We start from the raw sequence: 27715 nt of genomic DNA, 5'->3' as shown, positions 1-27715 counted from the left end.
CAAACATTCAATCATCAAAAATATCAAGAAACCCAAGATTTCTGTAGCCTCGCTCGACAGCAAACGAGAGAGAGAAGATATCGAGAATGGCCACTCTGTTTAGCTCTCCTCCATTTCTCTCCCACCCCATCACAAGAACTCTGAACTTCTCTTCCTCTTCGCCATCCCCACAGAATCCCCCGCCGCCACCGTCGCCGCCGCAGCCGCAGCCGCCGCTCCCGCCTCAGCAGCTGAGCGCCGCCTCGTCGGAGCAGCCCCAGCCGGTCTCGGTCAAGCCCCAGAAGAAGCAGAGGACGACGGCCGAGTCGACGGACTGGATCGCGAGTTCCCTCACCCGGCGGTTCGGGCTCGGCGCGGGCCTTGCTTGGGCGGCGTTCTTGGCCGTGGGCGTCGTCTCCGAGCAGATCAAGACCCGCCTCGAAGTTTCGGAGCAGGAAGCCAGCACGAGGTCCGTGGCGGTGATCGTTCTTGAATTTTACTTGTTTAATGCTTCCAAGCTATAAACGTGTATGGATTCGCAGCTTGTTTCTTCCATGGTGATGAGAACAGCTAGTGCAAAACTAGGTACTTTGCAATTGAGAGTGCGACAGCAGTGATAGCTAAGGATTTAAAATCAAGGAACGATGTTGGGTGTTTTAGGATTGGTTTACAAAATTAGTATAAGTGGCGGGCTTTTTTCAGTAAATCTACCATTACTTGAAGTGAAACCATCCTTGCTTAAGCCACGTTTAAAGTTAACTTCACAATCGGTGAAAGACGAAAGTGTGGCCAAATGGTATGATCTTGTTCTTGATTCTTGGGCATTGATGCTGTCGCTAGGCCTAAAGTTTTTGCATCACGATAGGAACTCCTAACTAAGCTTCTATCTCTAGGGTAATGAGAAAGACTGAAGTATGTGATTATTGAGGCTACTGACATATTAAAAGAATTTTGATTTTGGAATCATTGATTCAAGACAGCGAACCGCTGGCTATAAAATGGTGATGCAGTATTTCGAGAGCCAGTTCTTTACAAAATCTACCTTACTTTGCATGTTCTGTTTGTGCATGAACTGAAGCAGCTAACGCAGCTGTCCCTATACAGGACTGTCGAGAAGGAAGAAGAAGTCGTTTTGCCTAATGGGATAAGGTACACCTCGTGCTCTGTAATTTTGACCCCTCGAATTAGTAGTTTTTCAGGGCCGAGGACCATGAGTTGATCGTTTCTTTACACCTGCAAACAAATCAGATACTATGAACTTCGAGTTGGTGGCGGTGCATCGCCGAGGCCAGGGGACTTGATCGTGATTGATCTCAAGGGGAAAATAGAAGGAAGTGGCAAAGTCTTTGTCGATACATTCGAGGGTGAAAAGAAGCCGCTGGCGTTAGTGATGGGGTCGAGGCCATACAGTAAAGGACTGTGCGAAGGAATAGAATACATTTTGAGATCGATGAAGGTGGGAGGTAAGAGGAGAGTGATAGTTCCTCCAAGTTTAGGGTATGGAGATAAGGGCGCTGATTTGGGCACAGGGGTCCAGATTCCTCCGTCTTCGACCTTAGAATACATTGTTGAGGTCGATAAAGTCTCGATTGCACCTGCTTGAGATATAAATCACATCTCTGACCGGCTATAAACACATTAGGGGTAATGTACTTGGCATATATTCATTTTTGGTCTGGTTCTTCCTGAAATGCATTGCCAACGAATAGCAGCTCTTAAGAAGCTTTTGGGTCCTTACTTGTTTCATGATGCTTAAAGATAATGATCATCTCGGTAATTTTGGTGGTAATCTATTGTGTTATATATACTCCAATACTAGTTTCTTTCTCTCTCTAGTTTTGATAAAGGTCGAATTTTTTTCCCCGATTTATTTGAGGCAGGGTGATGGCATACTCGCCCGTGACCCAGAACTTGGTCTTTCGATGGGTTAAATTGTTAGCAATATCAGATCCAGGAGACAGCTTCTGCGAAGCCATTTACAGGACAACATTTCAGTCTCTTCTCATCTGAATCAGGGCATAAAAATTGAAGGGAAGGTTAAAAACAGAGGAACAATAAGTCGCAAAGAGGAAGCTGATTGGACTTGAATTCAGGGGAAAAAAATCAAGATGTGGTCAGTAGGCAACTATAAATTTGGTACTGACTCGTCAAAAAATCCCCCAACGGTTGGGATTAACTTGAGCAACAGTATGGCTTTTTAGTAGCAGTGACCTCATCAATCTGAATGACCTGCTTAGGACCGTGAAGGCTACTGGTTATTTCATTGTTCTTGGCTTCTAAGCTCTTCTGGCTTGTGATCTCATGGATTCTGGTGATCATCTCCAAGAATGCTTCCTCGACATTTAGATTCTCCAGAGCAGAAGTTTCCATGAAGCACAGATTCTCTGCCTCCGCAAAGTCCTTCCCTTCTTCCAGGTCCACTTCTCTAGAGTTGCTCAGATCGGACTTATTCCCGACCAGGACCACCACCATGTCGGGATTCCCAAAGTCTCTGAGCTCGCGCAGCCATTTCTTCACGTTCTCGAACGTCACTCGCCGAGTGATGTCGTAAACCAGCAGCGCCCCCAGTGCTCCGCGATAGTATGAACTGGTGATGGCTCGAAATCTGCATTGAAAAGTTTTCATGTTGTGTCAGTCAATGTCCATTTATCCATTTATCTGCTATCAAGGAAGGATTAGCTATGAGTGCAAATGGGCGGGGGTCCAGGCAAAACTGTTTTTCCCTTGGGTCCGACCTGCCCGGGGGCCCGGCCTTTCGCAGGGGTCTAGAGGGTAATTCCCTGCTTTGTCCGACCCGTCTAGGGCCAGAATGGATCAAGTATAAGTACTAGGAACCTGCAATCTGCCTACCAAACTGCTTTTATTGGGTCACCCTACAAAGGCCAAACCAAGACCCTGAATTGGAGGGCGGGAGGACATTATTATATTTTCTCTGTCACACCAGTCTTTGCTTCGATCCAAAGGAAGCATGAGAGGATAGCACTACGCCAATAATCATAGCTCATTGCCACCACGCCTGAAGAAATAGCCCCGTTCTCTCTGTTCTGTCTGATCTCATCCTTCGAACCCACCTCACTCAACTTGGTCAATTTTCCTTTTTGGACGAGCCTCTCGATAGTAAGAGTGACAAGCAAAAAGGAACTCAAAGTGGAGAGAAAGTAAAGCTCCATGCACACAAAAAACAGACAAAGAAGTGCACATAACTATTCTAATTAGACGCGTACTGAACCATCTTGTCGATTTAAACTTTGAATTGTAAAAGATGCTTTATGGTGGCGTTTTTCCAGGAACTACTTTTCTAATGCAATTTCCCAACCATAGCCTGTGCGATCTAAAAGGTTCTACGGACGTTAGTGGGCATGCTTCCCGGTCACACTGGGTCCCACCTCAGTGGATCATCTTTTTCGTTTTCCCTTACTTTGCATTAAAACCCTAGAGGTATGATTAGTACAACAGGTTCACGGACTGACACCAATCACGGATGAGCAGTAGAGGTAAAGAGTTGCCTTCTCCTTTTTGTGTCGTGCCTGTTTCGGATGAAGTTCTGAAATCCGCAGAACCACGATCTTTCAGAGCGACTGATCGCCCTAAAACTTATCAAGATGAATACAAGAACCTCAAGAAAGGCAGCTTAAAAATCATGCAAGTCAATGAAATCAACCATAAAATATGCGCAAGAACATATCTACATGACTTGTATCTGCTTAAGGAAGAAGAAAGTCAATTGGGTGTCCGATGCCTCTTTACTTTTCTTCAAGAAAAACTTGGTATCGAAAATCGACCACTCCCGATCAACAATCCCAACAAACACTAGGATCAGAACGAATCAAGATCATCTTGAAACCAGGATGAGACCAAAAGAAAAAAAAAAAGGGAACAGAGACACACAAAAAAAACAGAGCTGCTCTACCTTTCTTGCCCTGCAGTGTCCCATATTTGGGCTTTGATGAGCTTGTCGGCGACCTTGACGTTCCTGTATGCGAATTCGACGCCTATCGTGGGTTTCGAATCCAACTGGAACTCCTTCCTCGCGAACCTCGATAGGAGATTCGATTTCCCGACGGCAGAGTCCCCGGTCAAGACGGCCTTGAACAAGTAATCGCACTCTTCGTCGAACGAATCCACCATCCCTTTTCCAAGAGTCTCACCAAGAACAAGAAGCACAAGGAGAAGGAGACGCCGATGGAGGAAGGATTCTCGTTAATGGAAGTAGTCTATAAAAACTGCACGGAACAAGAAGGAGTCGAGGCCGCCCGCCCGGGATGGTTGGTGCGGCGCTTTATTTACTTCCAAAACAGAGAAGGCCGGTAGTTTTATATGGGCATTAGTCTGGACAGGCATTGAGCATGAACATGTGACACAATCGATGGTGACAGGATGGCTGTTCCGCGGCCTATTTGATGTAATCAACAACGAAAGCCCAGCAGGCCACCACCGAATTTCCCTTGGTTGCTTGTAAAATAGCACAAAGATATGATGGTTCCTTATGAAAAATTCGGAGCCTGGATGGGACTGCTTGTCGGGGAATACGATTAGGGAGAGGTCGGTTCGAAACCAATCGATGTCGACGACGAAAGAACAAGTTGAAATCTAGGGATGCGCTTCCTTTATCCTAACTCTTCGGTCATGACCGATTCAAATGTGACAATTATGGGTTAATGAATATTCGAAGAGAGTCGCCATCTATTGATTATCACAAGTAATTGAAGAAATAAGGAAATTGAGCTGCTGATGTGTATATGAATTTGTGAAGTCTAGAAGATGATAATCTTTGCAAAGAAAATACAGCGATGTGATCTAACATTATGATGGGGAGGCAAAAAAAAATGTAGAGTTTGAGATTCAAGGCAGAAAGCTACAAGGTGTGATAGGACCAAAAATTGAGGTGTTCCGCGTAATTTTCCCTTGAAGAAATGATTAGGAAAAATCTCGAAATTGTTGACTTTTGCAAATTTCGAAGGTTTATGGCCTTAGGTTGCTAGAATCCAATGTGGAACTTGGGATTCTTAAAAGTGGTCTACAGAGAGATTTCGGATTGAACAAAGGTCAATCAACTGCATCTATTGCTTACCTACCAAAAAGAAAGAAAATAAAACGATTCCTTTCCAAAAAGAAAAAGAAAGGTGCGACGCCAAGCATAAAGAAGAATGTATATTCGGGTGATCCGGCGACTATGGATTGGCAGGGCATGATGCCCCGAAAACATGGTTGCTCATCCCATCTTCGAGTTATTCCTCTAATTGTGATTGCCATGCAAAAGTTTGATTCGAAAGAAGTAGGGGTGGCAAATGGGTGGGTTGGTCGGTATGGGTCGAGTCGAAAATGAGTCGACCTATATTTGACCCATTTAACCCGTTTTGACCCATATTATTATACTGTAAATCTAATGACCCATACCTGACCTATATTTGACTTGTATTGTTAAAACCTACTTATTGTTAAAAAATTGTTAAAAATTTTTATGCAATACAAATTTTTTAACAATTTTTATGCAATACAAATTTAATGAAAAAATTTATAATTCTTTTTAAAATATTTTAAAAAATCGAATTTTTAAATTTTCTAAATTATTTTTATATTAACAATTTAAATTTTTATTTTTAAAAATATCATTTTTTTTCTCTCTTTTTTTCTTCTTCTTCGCCGCCGGCCATAACAATAGCCAGATGATCGGCCACAGGCGAGATCGAGCTTGCCGGCGTCGAGCGGGGCTCGATCTCGCCGATCCGGCGAGGCGAAGGCCCTGCCTAACACCGGTGAGCTCGAGCCTCGCCAAATCCGGTGAGTCTTGAGCCTCGCCAATCGTCGGCGAGGTTGAGCCACGCCGGATCTGGCGAGACTCAAGCTCGGCGGCGTTTGACGAGGCTCAATCTCGCCAATCTAGCGAGGCCGAGGCCCGCCCGACACCGGCGAGCTCGAGCCTCGCCTGGCGAGGTCATCGGAACTTTCAAGGGAGCGGCAGAGGTGAGCCTCAGAGGCGGGTGGCGGGTGGCGGTTGGCGGAGGTGGCGAAGGACGAAGGTCGAAGGGCTGTTGTTGACTCAGTGAATGTGGGTTTTTTAAGGTTTTAAAAATGGGTCGAAAATGGGTTAGAACGTATGACCCATTTTCGACCCATATAAAACTGAACTTAAAATGGGTCGAATGTGGGTTATGGCCCATTACAACTTCATAACCCATATTCGACCAATTTGTGAAAAATATGGGTGCAAAATGGGTCATGGACCCATTTTGCCACCTCTACAAAGAAGAAAAGACAAAATAGCTAGAAAAAATGATATAGATAATTGTTAATTTTGACCCAATTGGCAAAATCATCCCTCAACTTTTAATAATGTGCAATGTCGTCATTGAATTTTAAGTTGTTTCATATGACTCTGAACGTTTAGTAAATATTTAATTTAGTATTTAAATTATATAAAGATGTTTAATGTTATCATTTAATTTGAATTAATGAAAAGATAACATTAGATTTTTTGATATAGTTTAAGAACTAGATCGAACATTTAAGGATGACATTGTATATTGAGCCAAATTTCAAGAGCTTGGTTGATGGTTTGGATTTGAGTGCGGATGATAACAAATTATCATATCCAGTGTTCGGTGACGTTTTTGGTAATTAGATAAAATGCAAAATAAGGAATTCAACTTAGGGGGTGAAATAAGCCTAGATTGGATATAAAATTTTAATAATCAACTTAACAATTTGGTTCGGGTCATAGACTTATACTAAAACTGTAATTATAATCTAAGAAGTACCGATACTCTTCAAGAGCTTTTGTGCTATATGAGACTGATACGTTCCGACACGTAGTTAACAAGTGAGAGAAAATTTGACATGTGATTAATTCTTCCAACATGCGAATCTGAGATTCCATATGCGATTTCAATACACACGTGGCAAATTTTAAAAATTTTCAATAAATAATGAGTCAAAATGTAAATATATAAAATAAAAATAAAAATGATAAAGGAGGAAATGAAGACTTCTTGTTATATTTGATGGTAAAATATAATTTTTTTCAACTTGTTATTAAATGTTAAATTTAATAGTGGAATGTGAATTGCTTGGTTTTTTCCCTTCAAGCTTCATGAATTATTGGAATGTAATTGAATTTGTTAAAATGAAATAATAAATGATATCAATAAATTGTGAATTAATGAAATAATAAATGATATCAATAAATTGTGAATTAATATTTTCACCGTAAATTCATCATAGGCTCTTTTTTATTATTTATTTATTTATGAATTTGAATCAAATTAATTTGATTTTTTTTTGTTAGTCTTAAACTATTTTTATTATAACCCTCATTCTCAGACTTTTGTCTTGCCTCATTACAGGGCGTGGGAGTCGAAACCCACTCTTGAAATTAATTCGTCTTCATCCCAACCCCCTGAAAAGATAGAGATTCGAACCCTCCACCACCCCCTTCCATGTTGAATATAAACATGTATATATTTAGTGTATAACGTGTCAAAATTCTCTATTTTTTAAAAATGACATGTCGATATTTTTTGAGAAATGACATATATATTGTGTTGTGTAGCGAGTCGGTGTTACTTAAATTCTAACTGGATTTCTAACTCTCTACTCACACCGGATAATACCATTCCCGGCCCAAACCCAAAACTTTCGGTTTGGGCCGGGCTCTTTCTTTTTTTTTCCCTCTTTTGTCTGACAGCCCTAGCTAGGACTATATGAATATGTCCACGTTTTCATCGATTGGACTCCCCACTTTCCGACCAAAAAGATAAAAACTCCCTCCTGTCACAGTAAGCTATTTCCTCTACTAGCCGATTGCCCCAGTCAGTTAGGTGCAGCCTGAAGGAGTCGCATGCAGAACTTTCGAACTCAGTTTCAATATTACCAACTCAATACCCAAATTAATGGAGGATGAAAAGCGATTAAGCCCAGTGGACCGTGATTACGGAACCGACGATCGGTCCATATCTCGACTCAGCCCACGACACCCTTGGATTTAATCAAATGCCTTAAAAGGCACTCTAACTCAGATTCTGCTGATTCTTCATGCTTCGAATCGAAAACACTGAGCCGAAGCAGAAGGATCGAAATGGATACAGGACATGCATTGTTCCGAATGGCACAAGTAAGTCACAGCAGATGGATGAAATCGATACGAGTTTCCACGCATGATGCAAAATCCATACACATACGAGTTCACTAGTCACGAGGAACTAAGAAGACGATATATAAGAAGGTGGATTAAAGTGAGATTGTACGGCGGCGGGAAACGCAATCCCAAATCATCCAATTTCAGGCCACAGATCCACCGTTACCAGGAATCGAATCCGTCATCATCGTCTTGAACTCCTCGAAGTTGACGCTCCCGTCGCCATCCTTGTCCACCGACTGGATCATCCTCAAGCAGTCCTGGCGGGAGCACTTGGCGCTCAGCCGGTTGAGCACCAGGTGGAGCTCGTCCGCGGAGATCAGGCCGTCCTTGTCCTGGTCGTACAGGTCGAAGGCGTCGCGGATCTCCGCCTCGGAGGAAGAGGAGCCGGACCGGCAGAAGACGCCGAACTCGGCGCGGCTGATGAAGCCGTCCTTGTCGGAGTCGATGTTCTCCATGGCGCGGCGGACGTCGGCGGGGGAGGAGGCGGAGCCGGTGGCGGAGAGGACGCCGGAGAGCTCGGCGGGGGAGATCTTGCCGTCGCCGTCGGCGTCGAACTGGTTGAAGACCTTCTGGAGGTCGCGCTCGCTCGCCTCCTTGAGGCTGAGGCTGGGAGGCTTGGACGCCATGGTTAAGCGTGGAGCTTCGATTCGGAAACTGATGGAAGATGGAAGATGGAAGATGAAGATGGAATTTGATGCGAGAGCAATCACTGCCATTTAAAGTAAGTACATCCACCACCGACCCCAAAAAAGAAAAGAAAAAACAGGGAGTAACGTTTTCTTTTTCTTTTTTAAAGGGAGTAACGTTCAACCGAAAAGAAAAATAATTTACGAAAAGTCAGAGTTTCTTCTTATAAAAGGACACCTGTCGACTTTTTTTTTTGGACAAGGACACCTGTCGACTTTAGTCAGGTGGAAACGAGTCGAATTAAATATCAAATTTGTATGTACCGCGTCAATAATGGTCGACGCGTCCCCGGAAAATACTTTCAATTATAATAAAATATTAAGGATAAATACGCGAGAAATTCTAAAATTCCTCATGATTCAGTCGACTTCTAAAATTTTTAAAAAGTATAATCAAATAATAAAATCAGTCGAATTAATGCAATCAAATTCTTCCTTTTTATTGGCGAAAGAAAGATGCTAAGATGGCTTCTTCTTTTTTTTTTTTTTTGTTCATTTAGCTATGCCGTGCGGGTAAAACGGATATCATTTTAGCTAAATTTTATTTGAATTAGATTTAAAAAGTAAGTCAAATTTATTAAAAAAAAAAAAACTATGCATCACTGCAATCGCCCCGCTCTCGTCGAGGGCTTTGCCGATCACTGGCTAAGGTGCGGCGAAGGCAGGGTCTAAGTTTTCTATTTTTATAATTTAAATTTAGCCTATTTTTCAATTTAATTAAAAAAAAATCAGATTTGGACCAAATGACTTAGCTTTACCCCTTTATTTTCATGTTTTAGCCACATCATTACGACGTAGGAAATTGAAAAAGAAAAATCATGTCGGTATTTTTTGTTAGCCAAATTGGTCGGAATTAATGGAAAGACTTGATTATACTAATTCAACAAGTTTTAGGATATGATTGTATTTTTTGAAAGTTGAGCATCTGTCCTAATATTAAAATTGTAGTTAAAACAACTTGTATAATTTTTTGAGAAAAAGATACAAATAATCCATGAATACCTTACATGTATTATCCACATGAGAAATTCATCTTAAACTATAATATCATAATTTGCATAATCAAATAGCGAATGTCGTGTTAACACCCTAATTTATGTCACCATATAATGTTTAACTTGTCGTTTGAGCAAACAAAATGATCATATTAAATATTTATCACTAGTTTAAAGACCATATTAAATAATTAAAAGTTTAAGAACTATATTATATATTAGGCCAGAGTTCAGGAATCATTCATGTCATTTTCCTAATATTTTCTCATCATGAAATCTTTGACGACACATCAGCAATTTTTTTTTTTTTTTTTGCAATGAAGAAGGTTTGGTTATCCTTTGCGTGGCATAAATTCCAAAACTAAATGCGGAGATGGGGTAAATAAAGGAGGACAGGTACAACTAAAATTAAGGAGAACGTTCTCCTCTTGCACCCAAGGGTCATAAACAAGAAGTCAAAAGAAATGGAGGCGACACTGAAATACTAACCTGCTTTGTTATTCTCAGTAACGATCGTCGAACGCAAGGCCGGTGTGAGCGGACCAATGTATTGGCATGCTCGGCGCACAAGCAGTTAGGCAAAGGCCACTGCGTGCCGTTCACTACATGAGCAGCCTGGAACGAGCAGCCAGCCCCGAGGAGAACTGCTGGGGAACCCTGCCACATGAAAAGGGTGCCAAGATTCGATTCTTAGTCCGCACTCCACAGTTCCAGCAAAGACATAGTGCTACTATGTATGCTAAGACCACGCCTTGAAAAAGTTACATGGAAGTAAGGCATTAGGTCCTCGACTCGAAAAGTACATATTGCCAAAAGCAACTCCTACGGCATAAGAGATGTGATTTACAGACACAAGAAAGCAGGCAAGGAAAAAGGCTCTGATGAATTACAGATGTCTTCTTACACTCGTTGGCTTGTAATTGTAGTTTCTGTTTTGTTCGTAAAGCTTGCCTAAATGCAACTACGTATGCGACGGTGCTGAACCAAACAAAAGAGCACTGTACAGGAGCGATATCAATAAATGCACTAATAACAAACTCAATTAACTGTAAAATTTGTTGGACCTGCATATAGAAGTGTATCTGTCTATACAACAAAAAGCAGCCAACCATTGAAATCAGACTAGACAAGTACTTAAGTCAAGCCCAGCTCTTTTCAGCACTATGATGGCTAAATTCAATGTACACAAAATTGAGCAAGTCAAATTCTTCTGATCGATTATATACATCTGAGTTGCTGAGCAAAAATGACCTGCAATGTGTCACCTGCATTGCCATAAATGGCACAAAAATTCCTTTGCTGCCTATGTTTACTCTTGCTTTGAAATGGAACATTTTATCATTGACTGGCTTCTTGCACTGTTTCCCCTTCTGACATATTGGTGAAATTTCATGTTCCTAAAGAAAATAGTCAAATTTGTATGAGATGATCCACAATTAAGCATGACTTCACTGGTAACAGGTTCCTGGATGCATCTCATGGATCAAGCTCGGCAAAATCAGAGATATATGATGTCAGCTCCATCACAATGCAGCTTAGCAGAGTGTCAACCCCAGAAACACTTATGAATCAACCTTCTGTGATTAATCTTAGAGGTTGACTACCATAAATTTGCAAGAATAAGAACGAACGGACAGAATCATTTCACATGCAAGATGCTAGAGAAGGACTGGTTAATTGCTCAAGCAAGGTTAGTGGATAGATGACAGCAGCAGAGTCTGAACCCCAGGAAGTTGAGGAAGCAGCTAGAGTTGTATCGGTGCAAGACTTCCTCCACAAGAAGGTGGTGCCGAAACCAATGGAGTTAAAGAAGTCAGGTTCCTTCACTAAATCTTCTAATATGCCAAAAGCAAAGGCCATCAGCCCATGATACATCAGTTCTTTTTCATTTTAAGTAAGCACAGTGACCTAGCAGCCACAATTCTGGTCATAGAACCGATATCTTATTATACCATTTCTCTGGCATCAGATGAATCATGTTGCTTCAATGACACTTCCACAGGTAAGCACTGGGAATAGAAGAGATCCAGTAATGTGCTTATGCCAAACAAGCAAACCTTTTTTAATACTTTCCTGATAACATCATGAATACTTAAACCTTTCTTCCCTGATCAACTCAGGCAGACTCCCTTCAGATTGTGATGATGAATCCTCAGAGTAAGATTGCACTTTCACACAGCTATGTAATTTGTCAAGAGTCCTCCATGTAACAGCATCAGGAGCTAGACCATTCTTCTTCATTTCACCAAGAATTTGATAAGCTTCTCTTTTCAAACCTAATTTACAGGCTTTATCAATCAGAATGTTGTAGCAAAAAATATTCGGAGAAACCCCAGAGTCTACCAGTTCATAAAGAAAATGACAAGCCCCATCCAGATCACCTGATGTACATATTCCTTTGAGTAGGGCTGCATAAACATAATTGTCATGCACTTTGGACGGCCAGATAACATCATCCCATAACCTCTTAGCTTTGTCTACTTGATTACAATTACATAGACCATCAATTAAAATAGAATAGGTCGTGCAATCTGCCGCAACACCATGATTTTTCATGCTAATAAATATATCTTCTGCTTCCTTTACTTTACTAAGTTTGAACAATCCACGAAGAACTGCATTGTATGTCACAACAGAAGGTTTAGAGTTTTCCGCAAGAATAGCATGATGTAATAAGTCTAAAGCTTCCTGGGATTTTCCAACATCCAGCAAACCAGAAATAACTGTAGTGAATGTCACAGCATCTGGAGCACGGAATTTACCGCTAATCATATCATGTAAAATTTTTAGAGCATCTTCCACTCTCCCAGTCTTGCAAAACCCATGAATGATCGTGTTAAGGCTTATAACGTCAGGCTGACAATTACTTTGAAGCATTGAAACAAGCACATTTAAGAGCTCAGTTGGGTTATTCACGAGACAGAGAGCTCTTAGATAAATGTTATAGATCCTTGTCTTTTGCACACCTTCCTTATTCAGCATAACGTGCAGGACTTCCCTTGCCTTGGGAAGGTCAGATTCCTGGCAAAGAGCTTCGACCAGAACCTTGTAAGTATACTCAGAGGGTAAGTAACCAAACTCGATCCCTTCCTTTAGCAGCTGGCAAGCTCTCATGCAAGCACCCTGCTTGCTAAGCCCATGAACAATAGAATTGTATGATGCTAAACTCGGTGAGATTCCTCGCTTCCTCATTATATAGACGATCCTTGAAGCTCCATGATGCCTTCCGAATTTACAAAGAGAATCTATCATCTGCCCATAAGCATGCTCCTCTGCAACAGCTTTCAGGCCCTGAGGCATACTTTCCGCAATCTGAAACACTTCATCAAAAAACCCTTCTCTGCACAAAGAATCAATAAGATCCACAAAAGCAGCGTTGCTTACAAATGAGTCCTCTTCGCATTTCATTACCTGCCAGAGCCTCACAATCAATTCCCTTGCCCTCTCCCCATCTCGCCGTCGAAGAAAACCACTGACCAACGCACTATATGTCAAAGAATTGGGCCTTATACCTTCTTCGACCATTTCATCAAACAGCTTCTGTGCAGCCCTCACATCGCCCACCTTACAATACCCATTGATCAAAGTGGTGTAAGAAACGCAGCTCGGACGATGCCCCAGGCTCTTCATATCCAGAAACACCCTGTGCCCATAATTGGGTCTCGAAATGCAGCACCACTGATCAATCAAGCGGTTAAAATTAGTCAAGGAACACACGTACCCGGGCTTGACATCAGCCAAACACCTTATGACCCGCAACGTGCCCCGTGGGTCGCGAGAATCGAGCAATCTAGCGACGATCGTGTTGCAGGTGCGCTCGTCCGGGACGACATAACCAGACGAAACGAAGGAGACGAGCCGACGGCGGGCCTCCTCGAACCGGCCCGCGTCGCAGAGAGCGTGGACCACGCTGCTGAGGTTGAGCGGGTCGGGTCGGTAGCCGCGGAGGCGGAGGTGGTCGAGGAGGCGGAGGGCGGCGTCGACGTTCCGGTGGCGGGTGCAGAGATCGTGTATCTTCCTGGTCCAGAACGACCGGTCCGATACGCACACTCGGTCGAGCTCGTGATCTAGGGACGTGGGTTCTCGTGGCGGCGGCGGCGGCGGCGGCGGCGGCGGATGAGTGGATTGGTGGCGAGGGTGTCGCGAGAGCGGTGCCAAGAAGAGCGAAGGATGAGCGAACCTGAAGAGGGGCAGTTGATTCCTGGGTGACGCGAACATCGTAGTTTCAGTCGCATGATTTTCGCTTGAAGCCGAAACTGCGGAGCAGGGCGCGGTGTTGGAACATACCAAGACGAGGGCGGTTGCTTAAAAATTCTCGTGATGCCGCCGCGGGAAATACTTAATCATAAATACAATTTTCTTGATAGTGGACGTAAATAAATTTTTAAACTATTTCGTCTAAACTCTAGTCTGTAAAATTTTGAAGGTATTTCCTTCTAAGTGAGGAAGAAAAATATTCACTTAAAAACAAGAGGGCCTTGGGGGAAGCTAGACTTTCCTTCGAACCTCTTGCACTAAGGTGAGATTATGAAAGATTTAAAGCTTCCTGCTAGGTGGAATAGTGCTTTGTAAAGTGTGTTGTCATTGACTATAAAAGCTATCATAGCTACAAAGCCAACGTATATCCTCTCATATCATCATGGGATTAAAATCAATTAAAAATGGATATGTGGTAATAATGATAAACCGTTATCTTTTTCTTAGGTACGACATGGTAATGTGTGAGGATTAATTAAGTAAAACATATGTATAGACTTAGATATGTCAAAATGGTTCATAAACTTATTTCTTAATCCATATTTGATGGACTGAGTTATTATATAGATTAATTATATTTATTAAATAGGTCATAAATAGATTTAAATGATAAAGCTCAAAACAAAATGTGTGTTAAATGGGATCATAACTTTTATAGACACAACTCCTCTCTTTGAGAAAAAAAAAATTTAACTTCTATAACTCTCTTTTCATTATCTCCAGTTCTCATTTGTTCCCATACACACTCACTCTCCTTACTTTGGTATAAGTTTTCATAAATTTGATTAAATATGAAAGTGTTTTAGTATGTCAAGTCGGTCATGAATGGCGAAATTTGTATTACATGGAAATGGGTCAAACGGGTTAAATGAATTGATTTGAGTCGGACTATTTTCGACCTCACCCAATCCACCCATTTGGGAGGTGTGAAATAGACCATCCTTTGAATATGATATCAAAAGCCCTCGTTCCCTTCGCTCTAAATTCACTTCCAGAGCATTGAGTAAGATTCAAGGAAATGGAAATGATATACTTCCAAATTTATCTGGATTACTGTGGGGAGGCCTATAATTGGATGCACATGTGAGTCGCAACCTCACGGTGGAAACGCCAGATGGGTTCACCAGTAGGGAAGCGGCAAGATCTACAATATCCGATCGGCAGCCCCATAAGAATATATCCTCCACAAAGCCCAAAAGGGTCTGTTGCAATTGATCACGCTGATTTCCAAGTTTCCTACAAGCCCAAAGTGCGCAGAAACTTGGACCCTATTCAAAAGCTTCGGCACGGAGCAATAGGTAAGTTCTCTCCTGAAGCCCAAACGATCAGGACAGCCATCAGTAAGTTCTCTCTAAAAGCCCCACACGGCTCAGTCCAAGACTTATATTCAACCCTATTCGGTCGGGCTTCCCGACACTTGCTCTTGAAAAGTGAATCGCGAGCCCATCGTTGTTTTGGGTTCGGTTTGCTTCCTCTTCTAATCGCAGGAGCAAAAACAGTGAGGGGAAGAATCGACAACGTATGAAACAAGCACGCACCCACACGCTGCAAAAAGCTCCCCTTTCAGGCTTTCACACATGCCCCTCGGGACATTCATGTGAACACATCTGCTTTTAAGAGATAGAGAGAGAAAGAGAGGGAGGGGTCTATCATTATTGTCCGTGCAGTGGCCGACCCGACATCTCATAGTGGGGGGACATGAAGGGAAAACGTCAGACTCTCTCTCTCTCTCTCTCTATCTCTAGAATTGGAGAGTGTGAAATGCTGGAGTTAGCATCAGTGGTGTGATAAAGACGACACTGACGTGGGTCTCGGTCGCGGTCGGGTTCTCTTTTCTCCGAATTGTGCCGATTTGCTTGGCGTGATGTATCCTACGTACTTTCACTTTTCCCTCTTTCCTTTCTCTCTCTTTTTGTTTATTTTTTTATTTTTTGGAGAATATGTATTTTTTTGGCTCCTCCTATCATTTTTAATTTCAGAAGGGGAGGGGGGGGATTTAATAATTTGCTTCCCACCAGACAAGTGCGTGCTCAGCTTATGTTAATAACATTCATATTGCATTGGACAATAACATTAATGCATATTAAACCATTCGCTATGTACGATGTTTATAAAACTTCTTTCATTTCCCAATTGCATACGATGATACTGTACGCCCATGTCCTTAAATTATCCACTTGAAAAAAAAATTATGTAATTTTTTTGACTTTTACACATATGCCACTGGTGTAAAAAAAAGAAAAAAAAAATTAGGCGGGCGATACTATGTGCCATGGTTGAATTGTTTGATTCGAGAGACTATAGTTATTTTCCTTAAATCGATGTTGATTTAGCCTTGCTTCAATGCTTTTGAAAGTAAAGTACGGAAGATGCTTTGCTTCCTCATTTCAACACAAGTGATGCTTACAACGGGGCACGGAGATGGTAGGCATTTGTAAAGATAGTTGAATATCACCTAGCAAGCAAGAAAAATGTTAACTGGCTTGACCTTTTGCTGGGTTAAACTTTGACAATGGCTCAAAGTTTATGCCCCGGAATATAATAGTAACTGTAAGGGAAAGTCAATCATTTGTCCCCGGAAAAATTAGGGCGGTTTGACTTGTTGATAAGGCAAATCTCACACGAGGCCTGTCATTCGATAATTTGGATATCGTGAGTTAAAAGATAAGTTAACGTTTATGTGGTTCCTAAAGAGGAAAAGCGGTGAGTAGACCTATATATGGCTAGTTTCAAATCGATCCATTTAGCTTGTTCAGATTTATTTCTATGCAATATAATTCTAGTAGCCAATACCCAACTCAACCTATACTCGAACCGACCGGACCCATAGTACTAAAACATTTTTATATTTAACCCAATCTACAGAAATCATACCCAAACTAAGTTGAAAGCATGAAGTGAGCTAGTGCAAGATTGAGAGAGAGAGAGTCATAGAAGTGGAGTAGGTCTAATGAAGTTGTAAACTCATTTAACACCAATATTCAACTCATTTATGACTCGTAGAATTGAGTCTAAACCTATTTATAACCCATTTATTAAATATAACTAACTCATATAATAATAAAATCTATCAAATATGGGTTAAGAAATGGGTTAATGACCCATTTTGACATGTCTAGAGGTCAGCACAGCTCTTTCTACAATTAACCCCCCATGTCGTTTAAGCATTTGCCTTTGCCACGAGCAAGGCTCGTGCAGTGGTAACACCATAGCTTTCACCGCTAAGTGAGGGTGAGGTGGACCTTGTGACCACCACATGAGGGTCACCTGAAGTATCTCTTCAAATGACTCAATAATTTATGGGGTTTAGAAGTATTACGTTACATTCACATTTTCGCTTATCTTTCTTTCGGGAGATCCAAATATACGTTATATTCCTTAGATCAATGCTGATTTTGCCTTGCTTCGATGCTTTTGAAAGTAAAGTAGTGAAGATCCTTTGCTTCCTCATTTCAAGACAAGTGATGCTTACAATGTGACACGGAGATGGAAGGCATTTGTAAAGGCAGTTGAATATCATCTAGCAACGCAAGTAAAATGTTAATTGGCTTGACCTTTTGCTTAGTTAACTTTGACAATGGCTCAAAGTATGCCCCGGAATATAATAGCAACCGTCTGCATAAGTCAATCGTTTGTCTCCAGAAAAATTAAGGCAGTTGGACTTTTTGATAATGTAGATCTCACACAAGACCCATTATCTGATTATTTGGATGTTGCAAGTGAAATGATAAATTAAGGTGTATGTCGTTTCTCCAAGAGAAATAGCCATAATTAGACTTAAAATTGGTTCGACCCTAATTGACTTTTCTAACCATTATGATATATTTTTATATACTATAAATTTAGTGATTAATACTTGACTTGACCCATATTACTTAAATACTTCTATATTTAATCAAATTTATGAAAATTATATCCAAACTAAGGTGAAAGCATGAGGGGAGAGAGAGAGAGGGGGGTGCATTAAGTCTAATTAAGTTGTAAACTCATTTAATAATCATATTAAACCCATTCATGACTCATAGAGTTGAGTTATTTATAGCAAATTTATTAAATATAATTGACAATCCATCCCATCAAATACAAAATAAGAAATAGATTTATGATTCATTTTGACAGGTCAAGTAGTCTACATACCTCGCCCTGTGCCACGGGGGAGGCTCTTGCGATGCCTGAGCAACCATCACACGAGGGTCAACTAAAATGTCTCTTCAAATGACTTAATAATTTATGGGGTCTAGAAGTATTGGGTTACTTTTGCATTTTCGCTTATCTTTCTTTTGAAGATCCCAACGCACGGCACATTAAAAATTCAATAAAAATCGAATTTCCCAGTTGATGAAAAAGAAATGAACGCAAAAAAAATAAAAAAAATAATACACGTGTAGAAAATCCCAAAGGAGCCGACTCAATCGTTAAGACATGAACATGTGAGCGGGAATCGGACACACGACATGGTCCCAATCTCTTTCACTGTGAAGTGCAAATAAACCCATATTCAGGCTACCGACCTAGATTTCGACCCGCGAGATCGGCAAGACAATCGATCAGCTCGAGATTTACCTGCTTAGGCAGGGGCTCGAACTTAAAAGAAGAAAAGAAAAAACGTGGGCCAAGCACGAAAGATGCTGGAGAATCTTCAAAAGCCAGAGGCACGAGCGTTGCACTAGCGCAAAGAGAAGCTTCAGATTCTTCCGCCCCAGCAATGAAGAAGCATCTTGACCCTTTTATCATCACCTCCACGCTTGCCTCCCCTCCCTCAGTCAAACCGATCTCGAAAGCCAACGGCAGCCATGATTTCCTCGCGAACTCGCCCCAGCATCGATGGCGACACTCCCCTCCCCCCCCCCATTTTCTTTTTCTTTATTTTCCTTTTTGTGCTGGAGTTCGTGTCGAAGAGTCCCGGTCCGAAGTTGTACCCATCCGCGATCACATCGACGTGCGCTGTATGCCTGCCCTTTCATGTCGCTGTCCGAATCATTCGGCAAGTTCGTTAAGATTCATGAACTTTTGGGAGACATAATAATCGAACTCGGGGTTTTTATCATCGACGGATCGGATCAATCACATCATATTATAATATGTACATAGTAGTTTTTTAATGGAGATTTTGTTACGGTTGATATACATTATTACAACAAGCTCGTTTCTCGACAGTTTAAATTATTTCTACGATTCCCTAATGTGATGTGAGAACACGTTTCGATAAGTTCAAATCCGAGTGTTCCTTTTTTTTTTCCTACTTGTTTTCCTGAAAAGAACGCTTCAGTGTCATAAGCTTTGGCCAAAGGGACAAGCTTAAGTCATTATAATCTCATTTAAAGGTACACTTAAGTCTAAATTCGAAAAAACGGATCACTGAGTGCCACTCGCCAAAGCCCGCCAAACGCCAACGCGGCGTTTTCCGGGCGAAGCGTCCAAAACGATGTCGTTTTGCACGCTGACGTGGCCAAAACGGCGTTTTGGACTGACGTGACAAAAGAAAATTAAAAAATTAATTAAATTAATTTTAAAATTAAATTTATTTAAAATATTTAAAAATAATAATTTTAAAATTAAATTTTTTAAAATATTTAAAATAATAATTTTAAAATTAAATTTTTTAAAATATTTAAAAATAATAATTTTAAAATTAAATTTTTTAAAATATTTTAAAAAATAATAATTTAAAAAACTTTAAAAACATTTAAAAATATTTAAAAAAATTAAAAAAAAAAAGGAATGGGGGGAGGCGGGCCGAGGATCGGCCCTCGCCGCCGCCGCCCCCGCCGCCGCCGGAAGGGCCTGGCGACGGCGGGAGGGTCGGGCCTACTGGGGTCGCCGGCCTTGGCCAGGGGCCGCGACCCCCGCCGATCGACGGCGAGGGCTCGCGAGGGTTGCAGCCCTCGCCCGATCCGGCGAGGGTCGCGGCCCTAGCCGCCGGCCAAGGGCCGCCGCCCGTCGGGCGACCCCGGCGGGCGGCGGCCCTTGGCCCGGCCGGCTAGGGCGCCGACCCTCGCCGGATCCGGCGAGGGCCGCGCGCCCCCAGATCTAGCGGCGAGGGCTCGCGGCCCTCACCGGCCGCCCGCCGCAAGCCCTCGCCCGATCCAGGCGCGAGGGCTCGCGGCCCGCCCGATCCGGCGGTGAGGGCTCGCGAGCCCTCGCCCGATCCGGCGGCGAGGGCTCGCGAGCCCTCGTCGCCGGGCCGCCGGTCGCCGGCCCACAGCGTGGCCCGGCTACCCCGGCCGACCCTCCCCCCCCGTCGCCGCTCTTCCGGCGGCGGCGGCGGCAGACGGCCGAGGGCCGATCCCTCGGCCCGCCTCCCTATTCCCTTTTTTTTTTTTTTAAAGTTTTTTAAAGTTTTTAAATTTTTAAATATTATTTTTTAAAATAATTTAACTAAATTTAATTTTTAATTTATTTTAATTTAATTATTTATTTATTTTGTTCCACGTCGCCAAAACGACGCCGTTTTGGCCACGTCAACGTGCAAAACGGCGCCGTTTGGCCGCGCTTCGCCGAAAAAAGCCACGTTGGCGTTTTGGCCGAATTTCACTGACGGATTGACTCAAGTGATCCCTTTTACTCCGATTTTGCACTTGCTCGTACCTTTCGTAAGTTATACGACTTAAGTCATTCCTTTAAGCAAAGCTTAAGGTAGTTGAGGGGTCCGCACGTCCTTGTTTTCCTATTATTAAATTTTCGCTTTCAACCTATCCTTTGACGTGATTAGGGGTGAAAGTTCTCGGCATGGGACCATAACAAGACTCAACCTCCATTGAATTTCATCTCAAAAGAATCCGAACCCAACACAACACGATTAACTTGTGAATTTCATTTAAAAAGAATCCGAACCCGACACAACACGATTAACTTGAAACCGACGCTCGAGTCGACATGTTTTCGCACGCCTTTAATGGAAAAGCAATTTGTCGTTACTTCTAGTAACGATACAAGGTGGCACGGCGTGGCATTCAAGCCACATATGGGGCTACGTTCATATCAAGCAATGTGGATTTGGACAGGTGACTCATAGGTCATGGCCGATGGAGGGGTGTTTTGGACATACTCCTGAAATATCCGTTGTGATCTTCTCCATCAAGCGTACATAAGCGAGAACGTCATCTGGTGTACGCGTACGCCATTGATAGCAGCGCAGATTACGTGGATGTCCTGTCCTGAAACAAGACAGGAACCGCAGTAGCATGAGGATTGACGACGTAAGCTACGGATGGATAACCATAAAAAAATATATAATATATATATATATAAATCTTTTAATTTTATCCATTAGCCAATTCAATCCTAAAATCTTTTGACGATTTGCTAATATGACCATTTCGATCAATTTTGTTTGGTTATGATCATGTGGAAATCAAACTGTTTTATATGGTGTAATCAATGATAACATAAACAATTTAATATTTTTTTTAAAAAAATCTCAATTATTCATATTTTCTTCATTTCTTTTTTTTTTTTTTTTTTTCATTGTGGGCGGCAAGGGCCTGAGTCCACACTGGTCATAATGAAAAGAAAAGAAAAGAAACAATATATAAAAATTCATAATTGGTTAGAAGGTTTACATTAGCAATCATTAGAAGGATTAGGAGTAAACTGACATATATACATGTTGATGACTTTTTTGGTGATTTTTCCAATGCATGAAAGTTACCCTCTTTAGATGAAAAAGAAGAAAAGAAGATAGAGGTTTGGTGAACTTCGTTGAAATACCCTACATGGCTTTGTCTATGCGGTTTATGTATTATTATATATGTGTGGTATTCCTTCACCTATCAATTTAATCTTTTTGATTAGACATCCTATGAGTTAGGTATTTCCTAACAAAGTTAGTTATAATATTAGTAAGAATAATCGAACCAACCTTATTTTTGCGAGTGATGAATAATAACCAAGAGAGGAATCCAATAGCATAGTGCACGAACTCTTGAATTGGGCGGATCCTAAGTGATTCCAATCGCACCTAAGAGTTGGCTTGCCATTCGGTCCATACAGAAAAGATTCAAGATTCAAAAGAAAGGGGGGGAGGGGGGTTGGCGTGGAATCAAATCGCATCGAGTCGAGAAAGAAACACCATGTAGATCGTTATAAAAGAGTAAGGACAACCTAAAGAAAGGGAGGAGAAGCTTAGGACGGTGACTGATGCCTCCAAGATATTCGATATATGTCCACATCAAATCAAGCCCCTCCATCTTCCAATCTGGAGGGACCCCCTCCCCCTCTCTCGCACTACCAAGAGACATTCTATAAAGTATGCCTTTACCCTAACTTTCTAAAGTAGCACCTTAATGTAGACATTTGGTGACCCATCCCTACTCTTCTCCAATACCCCCACAGCCAACGTCTCCATATAAGCTAATGCCTTTTTATTGGATGCACGGCTCCTCGTTCTCAATTGTTAATGCTCATTTTTCATCACATGGAAAGCGCTTTCACAGTGAATGGAGAGAATCCACGATGCATTTCGTGTCAATGCTGGATTTTGATAATTCAAATGACCATCAATAACTCTCAAGGCCTAAACGTGGGAGCTACTTCATCAAGTAGTAGGAAAGATATAATTTGCTTTGTATTCAAATTCACCTCTTGTGTGGGGGTGATCGGTGGTGAGCGTGGAACTGAGAGATTATTTTCACTTGATTTTTACTCTATCAACATCTTTTCACTTTCTCAATGAAAAAGAATAATCGCATCTTTTCATACTTTCTCTAGAGTATCTTGGGATTATCCAACACACATGATTGAAAATTCATATAGTGGCGATCAATCAGGTCCATGTCTGCCATAATTAAGGATATCCTCTAAAGGATCAAAACTAAAAGCCTAAAGGGTCAATATATTCTAATACAAAAAAAAAAAAAAAGGCTTTAGAAAGAAATCACTCATCCTTATCCTCGTTTGGCCTTTGTTGGCAAACCAATTAGCCTAAATGTTTCTTCAAATTCACATTTTCTTATTCAAATTCACCTTGTCTGAGGGTAATTGGTGAGCGTGGACCCCAAGATATCATTTTTACTCGATTTTCACTCCATTGACCGTCGTCTAACTTTCCAAGCAAGAGAATAAAGTGATCTTTTGACATATACTTTATTCCGAGTGTCTTAAGACAAATGAGTTGTGATTACAAAAACTTACAATGGTCGCGATTTCATTTCATGTCGTCGTAATTATGAAAATCTTCTTTAGGTCTCTAATGGATTAAAGGGTCAAAAGGGTGTAATCCAAAGAGAAAAAGACAAGGCCTAAGAAAAAGAGCCGTTCATGCTTATCCTCCTTTGGCCTTGATGGCTAACCAAAATTAAGCAAAGTGAATGGGAAAAGAGAGGGAAAGTCTCGCCGCTCCAGCAGTAATTATCCAAGTGTAAAAACATCAGGAGCATCATCATCACATCGCCTACTTTTCTTAATCGATTTTCTCCCTCTCTTTTTTTTTTTTTAAAATTTTTCTAATTCCCTTTTTTTGTCTGCATGCAAAATGGAAAATCAAGGAAAAATTACAGTGATCTAAGCAATCAACCCACATTTTCTTTCAACCTACCTTTGACTACCAAGATCATGATTATACAACTTCCCCTTTTTAACGCATTTAAACATTAAGCATTCTATCTTCCCCCTTCTGCCCTCCCTTCTCCCCCACTAATTCCTGAATTTGCCATATCCTCCATGGAACCCAACATGGCCACATCGAACTTCCCATGGATGGTCACCATCCCACCATGTCCAATCTGCTCCACTTCATATGCCCAGCAATATGTAGTAGACGAGCGTTATGGGCAAAGCAATTAACATCCCGAATATGACCCTGAAATTTTGGGGACACAAGCCAAAACAGCAAATCAAAATTTAGAACTTAGAATAGATTATTAAAGAAAAAAATTTAGTGCTTAATTAAAGGCTTTGATGAATTTTTTTTATTGAGTACTTACGCTGTGCTCAGAATGTCCGGGTGCACGCTGTACTCTTTGGCAAAGACGAAGGGGACAATCCCTTGTGGAAGAGCTGCCTGCAATTTTTTTTCAAAGCAGTAAAAAAAAAAATTAATGTTAATTATTGCCCCAGATTTCTTTTAGTTTTTTAGGGTTTTGCTTTTTCAGTCATAATTTTGAAAAAGCTGCTAAGTGGACTAGGAATAATTATGACAGACGTGACTCGTTGCTTTTATAATTTCCCAAAAAAAACCCTTCATTTATTTTCTCCCAAATAAAATTTTGGCAAAGAAAAGAAAAGAAAAAGAAAGATCCCCTCTTGTTTGGTTTTGCTTGTCATTTTCCCATGTCCAGCAAGAACTTTGCTATTGGCAAAAACCATTAATTTATAATCCCTCTCCAACAAGAAAACCTCAAATGCAAACTGCAGATGATGGGGTCGAGCTCTGCTACTTGAATGAGAAAACACCAAATATGGCAGACAAGAAAAGGCAAAAACTACTAAAAAAGCTTATCTGCAACTAAAGCTTCAATTTTTAGGGTGGCATTGTAGTTTTTGGAGCTTTTCCATCTAGCTAGCTCAATAAGCAAGCAAAAACAATTACAAAGAACAGCAAAAAGCACCAGTTTTGGAGCTTATATCTAGTGAAGTAGGATTGGTAGTGTCAGAAGGAAGCAGGAGAGAGAGAGAGAGAGAGAGAGAGAGAGAGAGAGAGAGAGAGAGAGTACTTGGACAATGGCAATGTGCAAGAGGTCTCCTTTGAGGCCAACAGCGATGGAGGCAGCAGCCATGACAGCTGGGCCTGTGAGGAATCTCACGGCCATCGCAAAAGCTGCTACAGAATTCCCACATGCTATTATCCTCGGTTGCAATGCCATGAACAGCCCTGCAAATTTAAATCACATCACCGAATGAAAGATCAGAACTTGATGACACTACACTCACACCTTTCATCATAACCACCTCCACCATCTTATAAATAAATAAATATTATATATATAAAGAAGATCACACCGCCTTTCTATTCATCACACACCCACTTTTAGTATTTGGGCACACGTCAAGCAACATCAAGGTGTGTATAAGCCTAGTCCCGTAGTCAATCTCTACTCGAATGTTGTTTGTTCTTGATTGGTCAAGAAGAAAAACCATCCTTGTAGCCCATTCGAGCCTACACCCAAATCGAGCAGTCGGGCGTTTTACCATTCGGACGTTTGTTTTACTTAAACAGATAATTGAGATGGTTAAAAATTATGCGGTTCATCAACCTGTCAAATTGAAGTTCAGTCTACCTCGTCAACTTGAGTTCAAGAACTGAATTAAATTCACTTGAGTTGAGAAGGATTTTCCACCTAAGCCAGATCTGAACTTGGCTAAAGTAAAGTACAATGTGTTTTGTGCTGAGTGTGTCTAGCGAGTAAAGATAGCAGCAGCATTTGGTCAATGATTTCAGTGTGTGCGCTTGTTTTTCCTTTCTCCAAATAATTTAATAATGAGGTAATGCTAATAAAGTGAAATAAAATGAAAAGAAGAGAAAAGAAAGCTGTTAAGAGAGAATTTATGTGGCAAGAAGTACTGAGTGTGCTGTTATATATAAGTACTGACCAAGACTGAACATGGCCATGCCAAGTCCCGCATCTGACAGTATTGCGATGGACTTTGCTATAATTGCAGGCATCACCAAATGCCACCTGAAAGTAAATGAAACCCCATTTAATGCAGGTCTTAGAATTTTAGAACCCCAAAAAAAAAAACAAAAACAAAAACAAACAAAAGAAGGAAAAGAACAGCAAGCAACAAAACTGAAAATATCCCAAAAGGAAACAGAAAAAGAAATGTGCTATTGTAGTGAAGAAGAGAGAGAATGAAATGACCTGAATGAGACCAAGGACCAAGTGAGGCCAATCAAGCTCGAGTATGTGTTGGGGTTCCTGATGAGCTTCCTCCATACCATGATGAGGATGAGCCTGGTCATTACACTGCTCGGAGGCATTGCCTTGGGCTTCCCATCATCCACCTTCTCAGCCTCGTGGGTCACGTTCTCTCTGTTGCCGAAGCTGAACTCGTTCCTCTCCATGTACTCTTCTTGGTTCTCTCCGTGATTCTCCACTGCATCATTCGCAAAGACACAGGAACTGTTTGTCAAGATGCACCGAAGAATGAAAAAGGTTTCTAAACTTAATTAATGAAGCTTTCATTTACCTTTACCAGGAGAAACAGCCAGCCTCACGTCCTTTGATTCATTAGGTCCGAACTGATCATGGTTGTTATTTCCGAACACATCAGAAACTGGGGAAGCACTCGAGCTCCAGACAAACATGTGCAAATCCTTCCCACCATCCTCACCCTTTTGAGCCTGGCCATTAGGCTTCTTCACATTATTACCGCCGCCTCCGCCACTCTTTGGCGAGAACATTCCCGGGTTTGGGGCTGGGTAGTGAGCACCGCCACCCTGGCCATGGTAGTGGAACCTCGGCTTGTTCCCACCGTCTTCCTCATAATTTGATGGCCTCGGCGTGGGGCCACGCGATGCCGAGAGCCCGTAGACGTCGGCCGAGCCAAAGTTGGAGCTCCGTTGGCCGGCCATCATGGAATAGAAGTCGGTGTGGTTGAAGCTGGACCCTCTTGGGGTGGGGTTCCTCGAGGACTGGAGCGAGTAAATTTCTGCATTGGTAAGGTTCGATGGCCTAGGGGTGGTCGAGGACAGGCCTTGGGACCTCCTTGAGAAGATGTCTGACCTTGAAGCATTGGACCTCCTCACTGTCACATGGAGCTTGCCGTCTTCCTTGACCTCGGCCTCTGTCTCCAAGGGCTGTCTTCCATCCAACGACATGATGTCGGAGTCGACATGGATCGATACTATCGACCCTGCCATGTCCGGGAACTGCTCGGAGATGAGTATTTTTGCACCTCGGTACTCGAACATGAAGAGCATCAGAGTGTACCAGATGATGCACTGAAGCACCACAATCTGGACCATGAGGCTCCCGGAGTACTCCCCATACATGCCCTGGAGCAAAGGAATGCCCATGACCAGCGTGTTGGGCAGAGTCGACAGAGAGAACAGCGTGATAGTCCAATCCAATGAGCCTCTCTTGCTCACCTTAGCCCACACGAAGAGGACTGCCAAGACGACGATTTTTTGCAGCGTGTCCGCTGCGATGAACTTGAAGTTCATGGTGTAAGGGTCATTAGTGGAGATGAAGTGGAAGGAGAGGAGAGGGACCGCGAACAAGGCCACGAACCGGTTGATGCCGGAGCACTGGTCCGGGGTGAAGATCTTCCACCACTTGACCGAGCCATAGGCCAAGATCATGGCCACGTAGAGTGGAACCATGGCGGTCATCACGTGGTAGAAGTCGGTTCCCGTGATCATCTCTGCTGCTCAGTTAGCACCCTGAGATCGACTGAGGGATCAATGGAGGGGTCTGCGAAATGGGCTTGGAAGAGAAGAGATGAAGAGGGAGGAGGAGAAGGAGAAGGAGACGTTGGTGGTGGTGGTGGTGGTGGTAGTGATGATGAGGAGTGACTTGAAAAGTGGGAGAGAGCATGTGTTTTGGTTCTTGAGCTTTGGGAGTAATAAGGCAGAGAATAGTGCAGAGTCTCCCCCTCTTTTTATTCCCTTTTTCTTTGCCCTATATTTTTTGGGTTGCAGTATCCTCTAAAGCTTTGAGAGTTGCAAAGCAAGCTTGCACTCGCAGTCCCCAAAGCATGCTCCAGAGTTTACTTATTTTATT

At 42.0% G+C, this 27715-nt stretch overlaps 5 protein-coding genes across 5 annotated transcripts; 1 reads left to right on the top strand and 4 right to left on the bottom strand.

The window, feature by feature from the left end:
- Positions 1–7: 7 nt before the first annotated feature.
- LOC104425832 (peptidyl-prolyl cis-trans isomerase FKBP17-2, chloroplastic) lies at positions 8–1792 on the top strand. The gene is made up of 3 exons (XM_010038644.3): positions 8–448; positions 1084–1128; positions 1228–1792. Exons 1-3 carry the CDS (start codon positions 87–89, stop codon positions 1580–1582), a joined length of 762 nt encoding a protein of 253 aa, XP_010036946.2. The 5' UTR covers positions 8–86; the 3' UTR covers positions 1583–1792.
- A 162-nt stretch (positions 1793–1954) lies between these two features.
- Positions 1955–4281, bottom strand: LOC104425833 (ras-related protein RABA6b). Its single transcript, XM_010038646.3, has 2 exons — positions 3890–4281; positions 1955–2584 (listed from the first exon to the last, which is right to left on the bottom strand). Exons 1-2 carry the CDS (start codon positions 4105–4107, stop codon positions 2152–2154), a joined length of 651 nt encoding a protein of 216 aa, XP_010036948.2. The 5' UTR covers positions 4108–4281; the 3' UTR covers positions 1955–2151.
- Positions 4282–7959: 3678 nt separating this feature from the next.
- Positions 7960–10425, bottom strand: LOC104425834 (probable calcium-binding protein CML27). Its single transcript, XM_010038647.3, has 2 exons — positions 10287–10425; positions 7960–8770 (listed from the first exon to the last, which is right to left on the bottom strand). The coding sequence occupies exon 2, from the start codon at positions 8740–8742 to the stop codon at positions 8257–8259; it is 486 nt and encodes a 161-aa protein (XP_010036949.2). The 5' UTR covers positions 8743–8770; positions 10287–10425; the 3' UTR covers positions 7960–8256.
- A 192-nt stretch (positions 10426–10617) lies between these two features.
- Positions 10618–14191, bottom strand: LOC104425835 (pentatricopeptide repeat-containing protein At3g18020). The gene has a single exon (XM_018865687.2). It carries the CDS (start codon positions 14013–14015, stop codon positions 11880–11882), a length of 2136 nt encoding a protein of 711 aa, XP_018721232.2. The 5' UTR covers positions 14016–14191; the 3' UTR covers positions 10618–11879.
- A 9168-nt stretch (positions 14192–23359) lies between these two features.
- LOC104425836 (auxin efflux carrier component 1) lies at positions 23360–27598 on the bottom strand. Its single transcript, XM_010038649.3, has 6 exons — positions 26181–27598; positions 25853–26087; positions 25584–25669; positions 24707–24864; positions 23978–24054; positions 23360–23853 (listed from the first exon to the last, which is right to left on the bottom strand). The coding sequence occupies exons 1-6, from the start codon at positions 27352–27354 to the stop codon at positions 23787–23789; spliced, it is 1797 nt and encodes a 598-aa protein (XP_010036951.1). The 5' UTR covers positions 27355–27598; the 3' UTR covers positions 23360–23786.
- Between the last annotated feature and the right edge of the window lie 117 nt (positions 27599–27715).

This window comes from Eucalyptus grandis, chromosome 11 (genome assembly GCF_016545825.1).
Source record: "Eucalyptus grandis isolate ANBG69807.140 chromosome 11, ASM1654582v1, whole genome shotgun sequence".
NCBI classification, from domain to species: Eukaryota; Viridiplantae; Streptophyta; class Magnoliopsida; order Myrtales; family Myrtaceae; genus Eucalyptus; species Eucalyptus grandis.
This window is presented reverse-complemented; position numbering and strand designations above follow the sequence as displayed.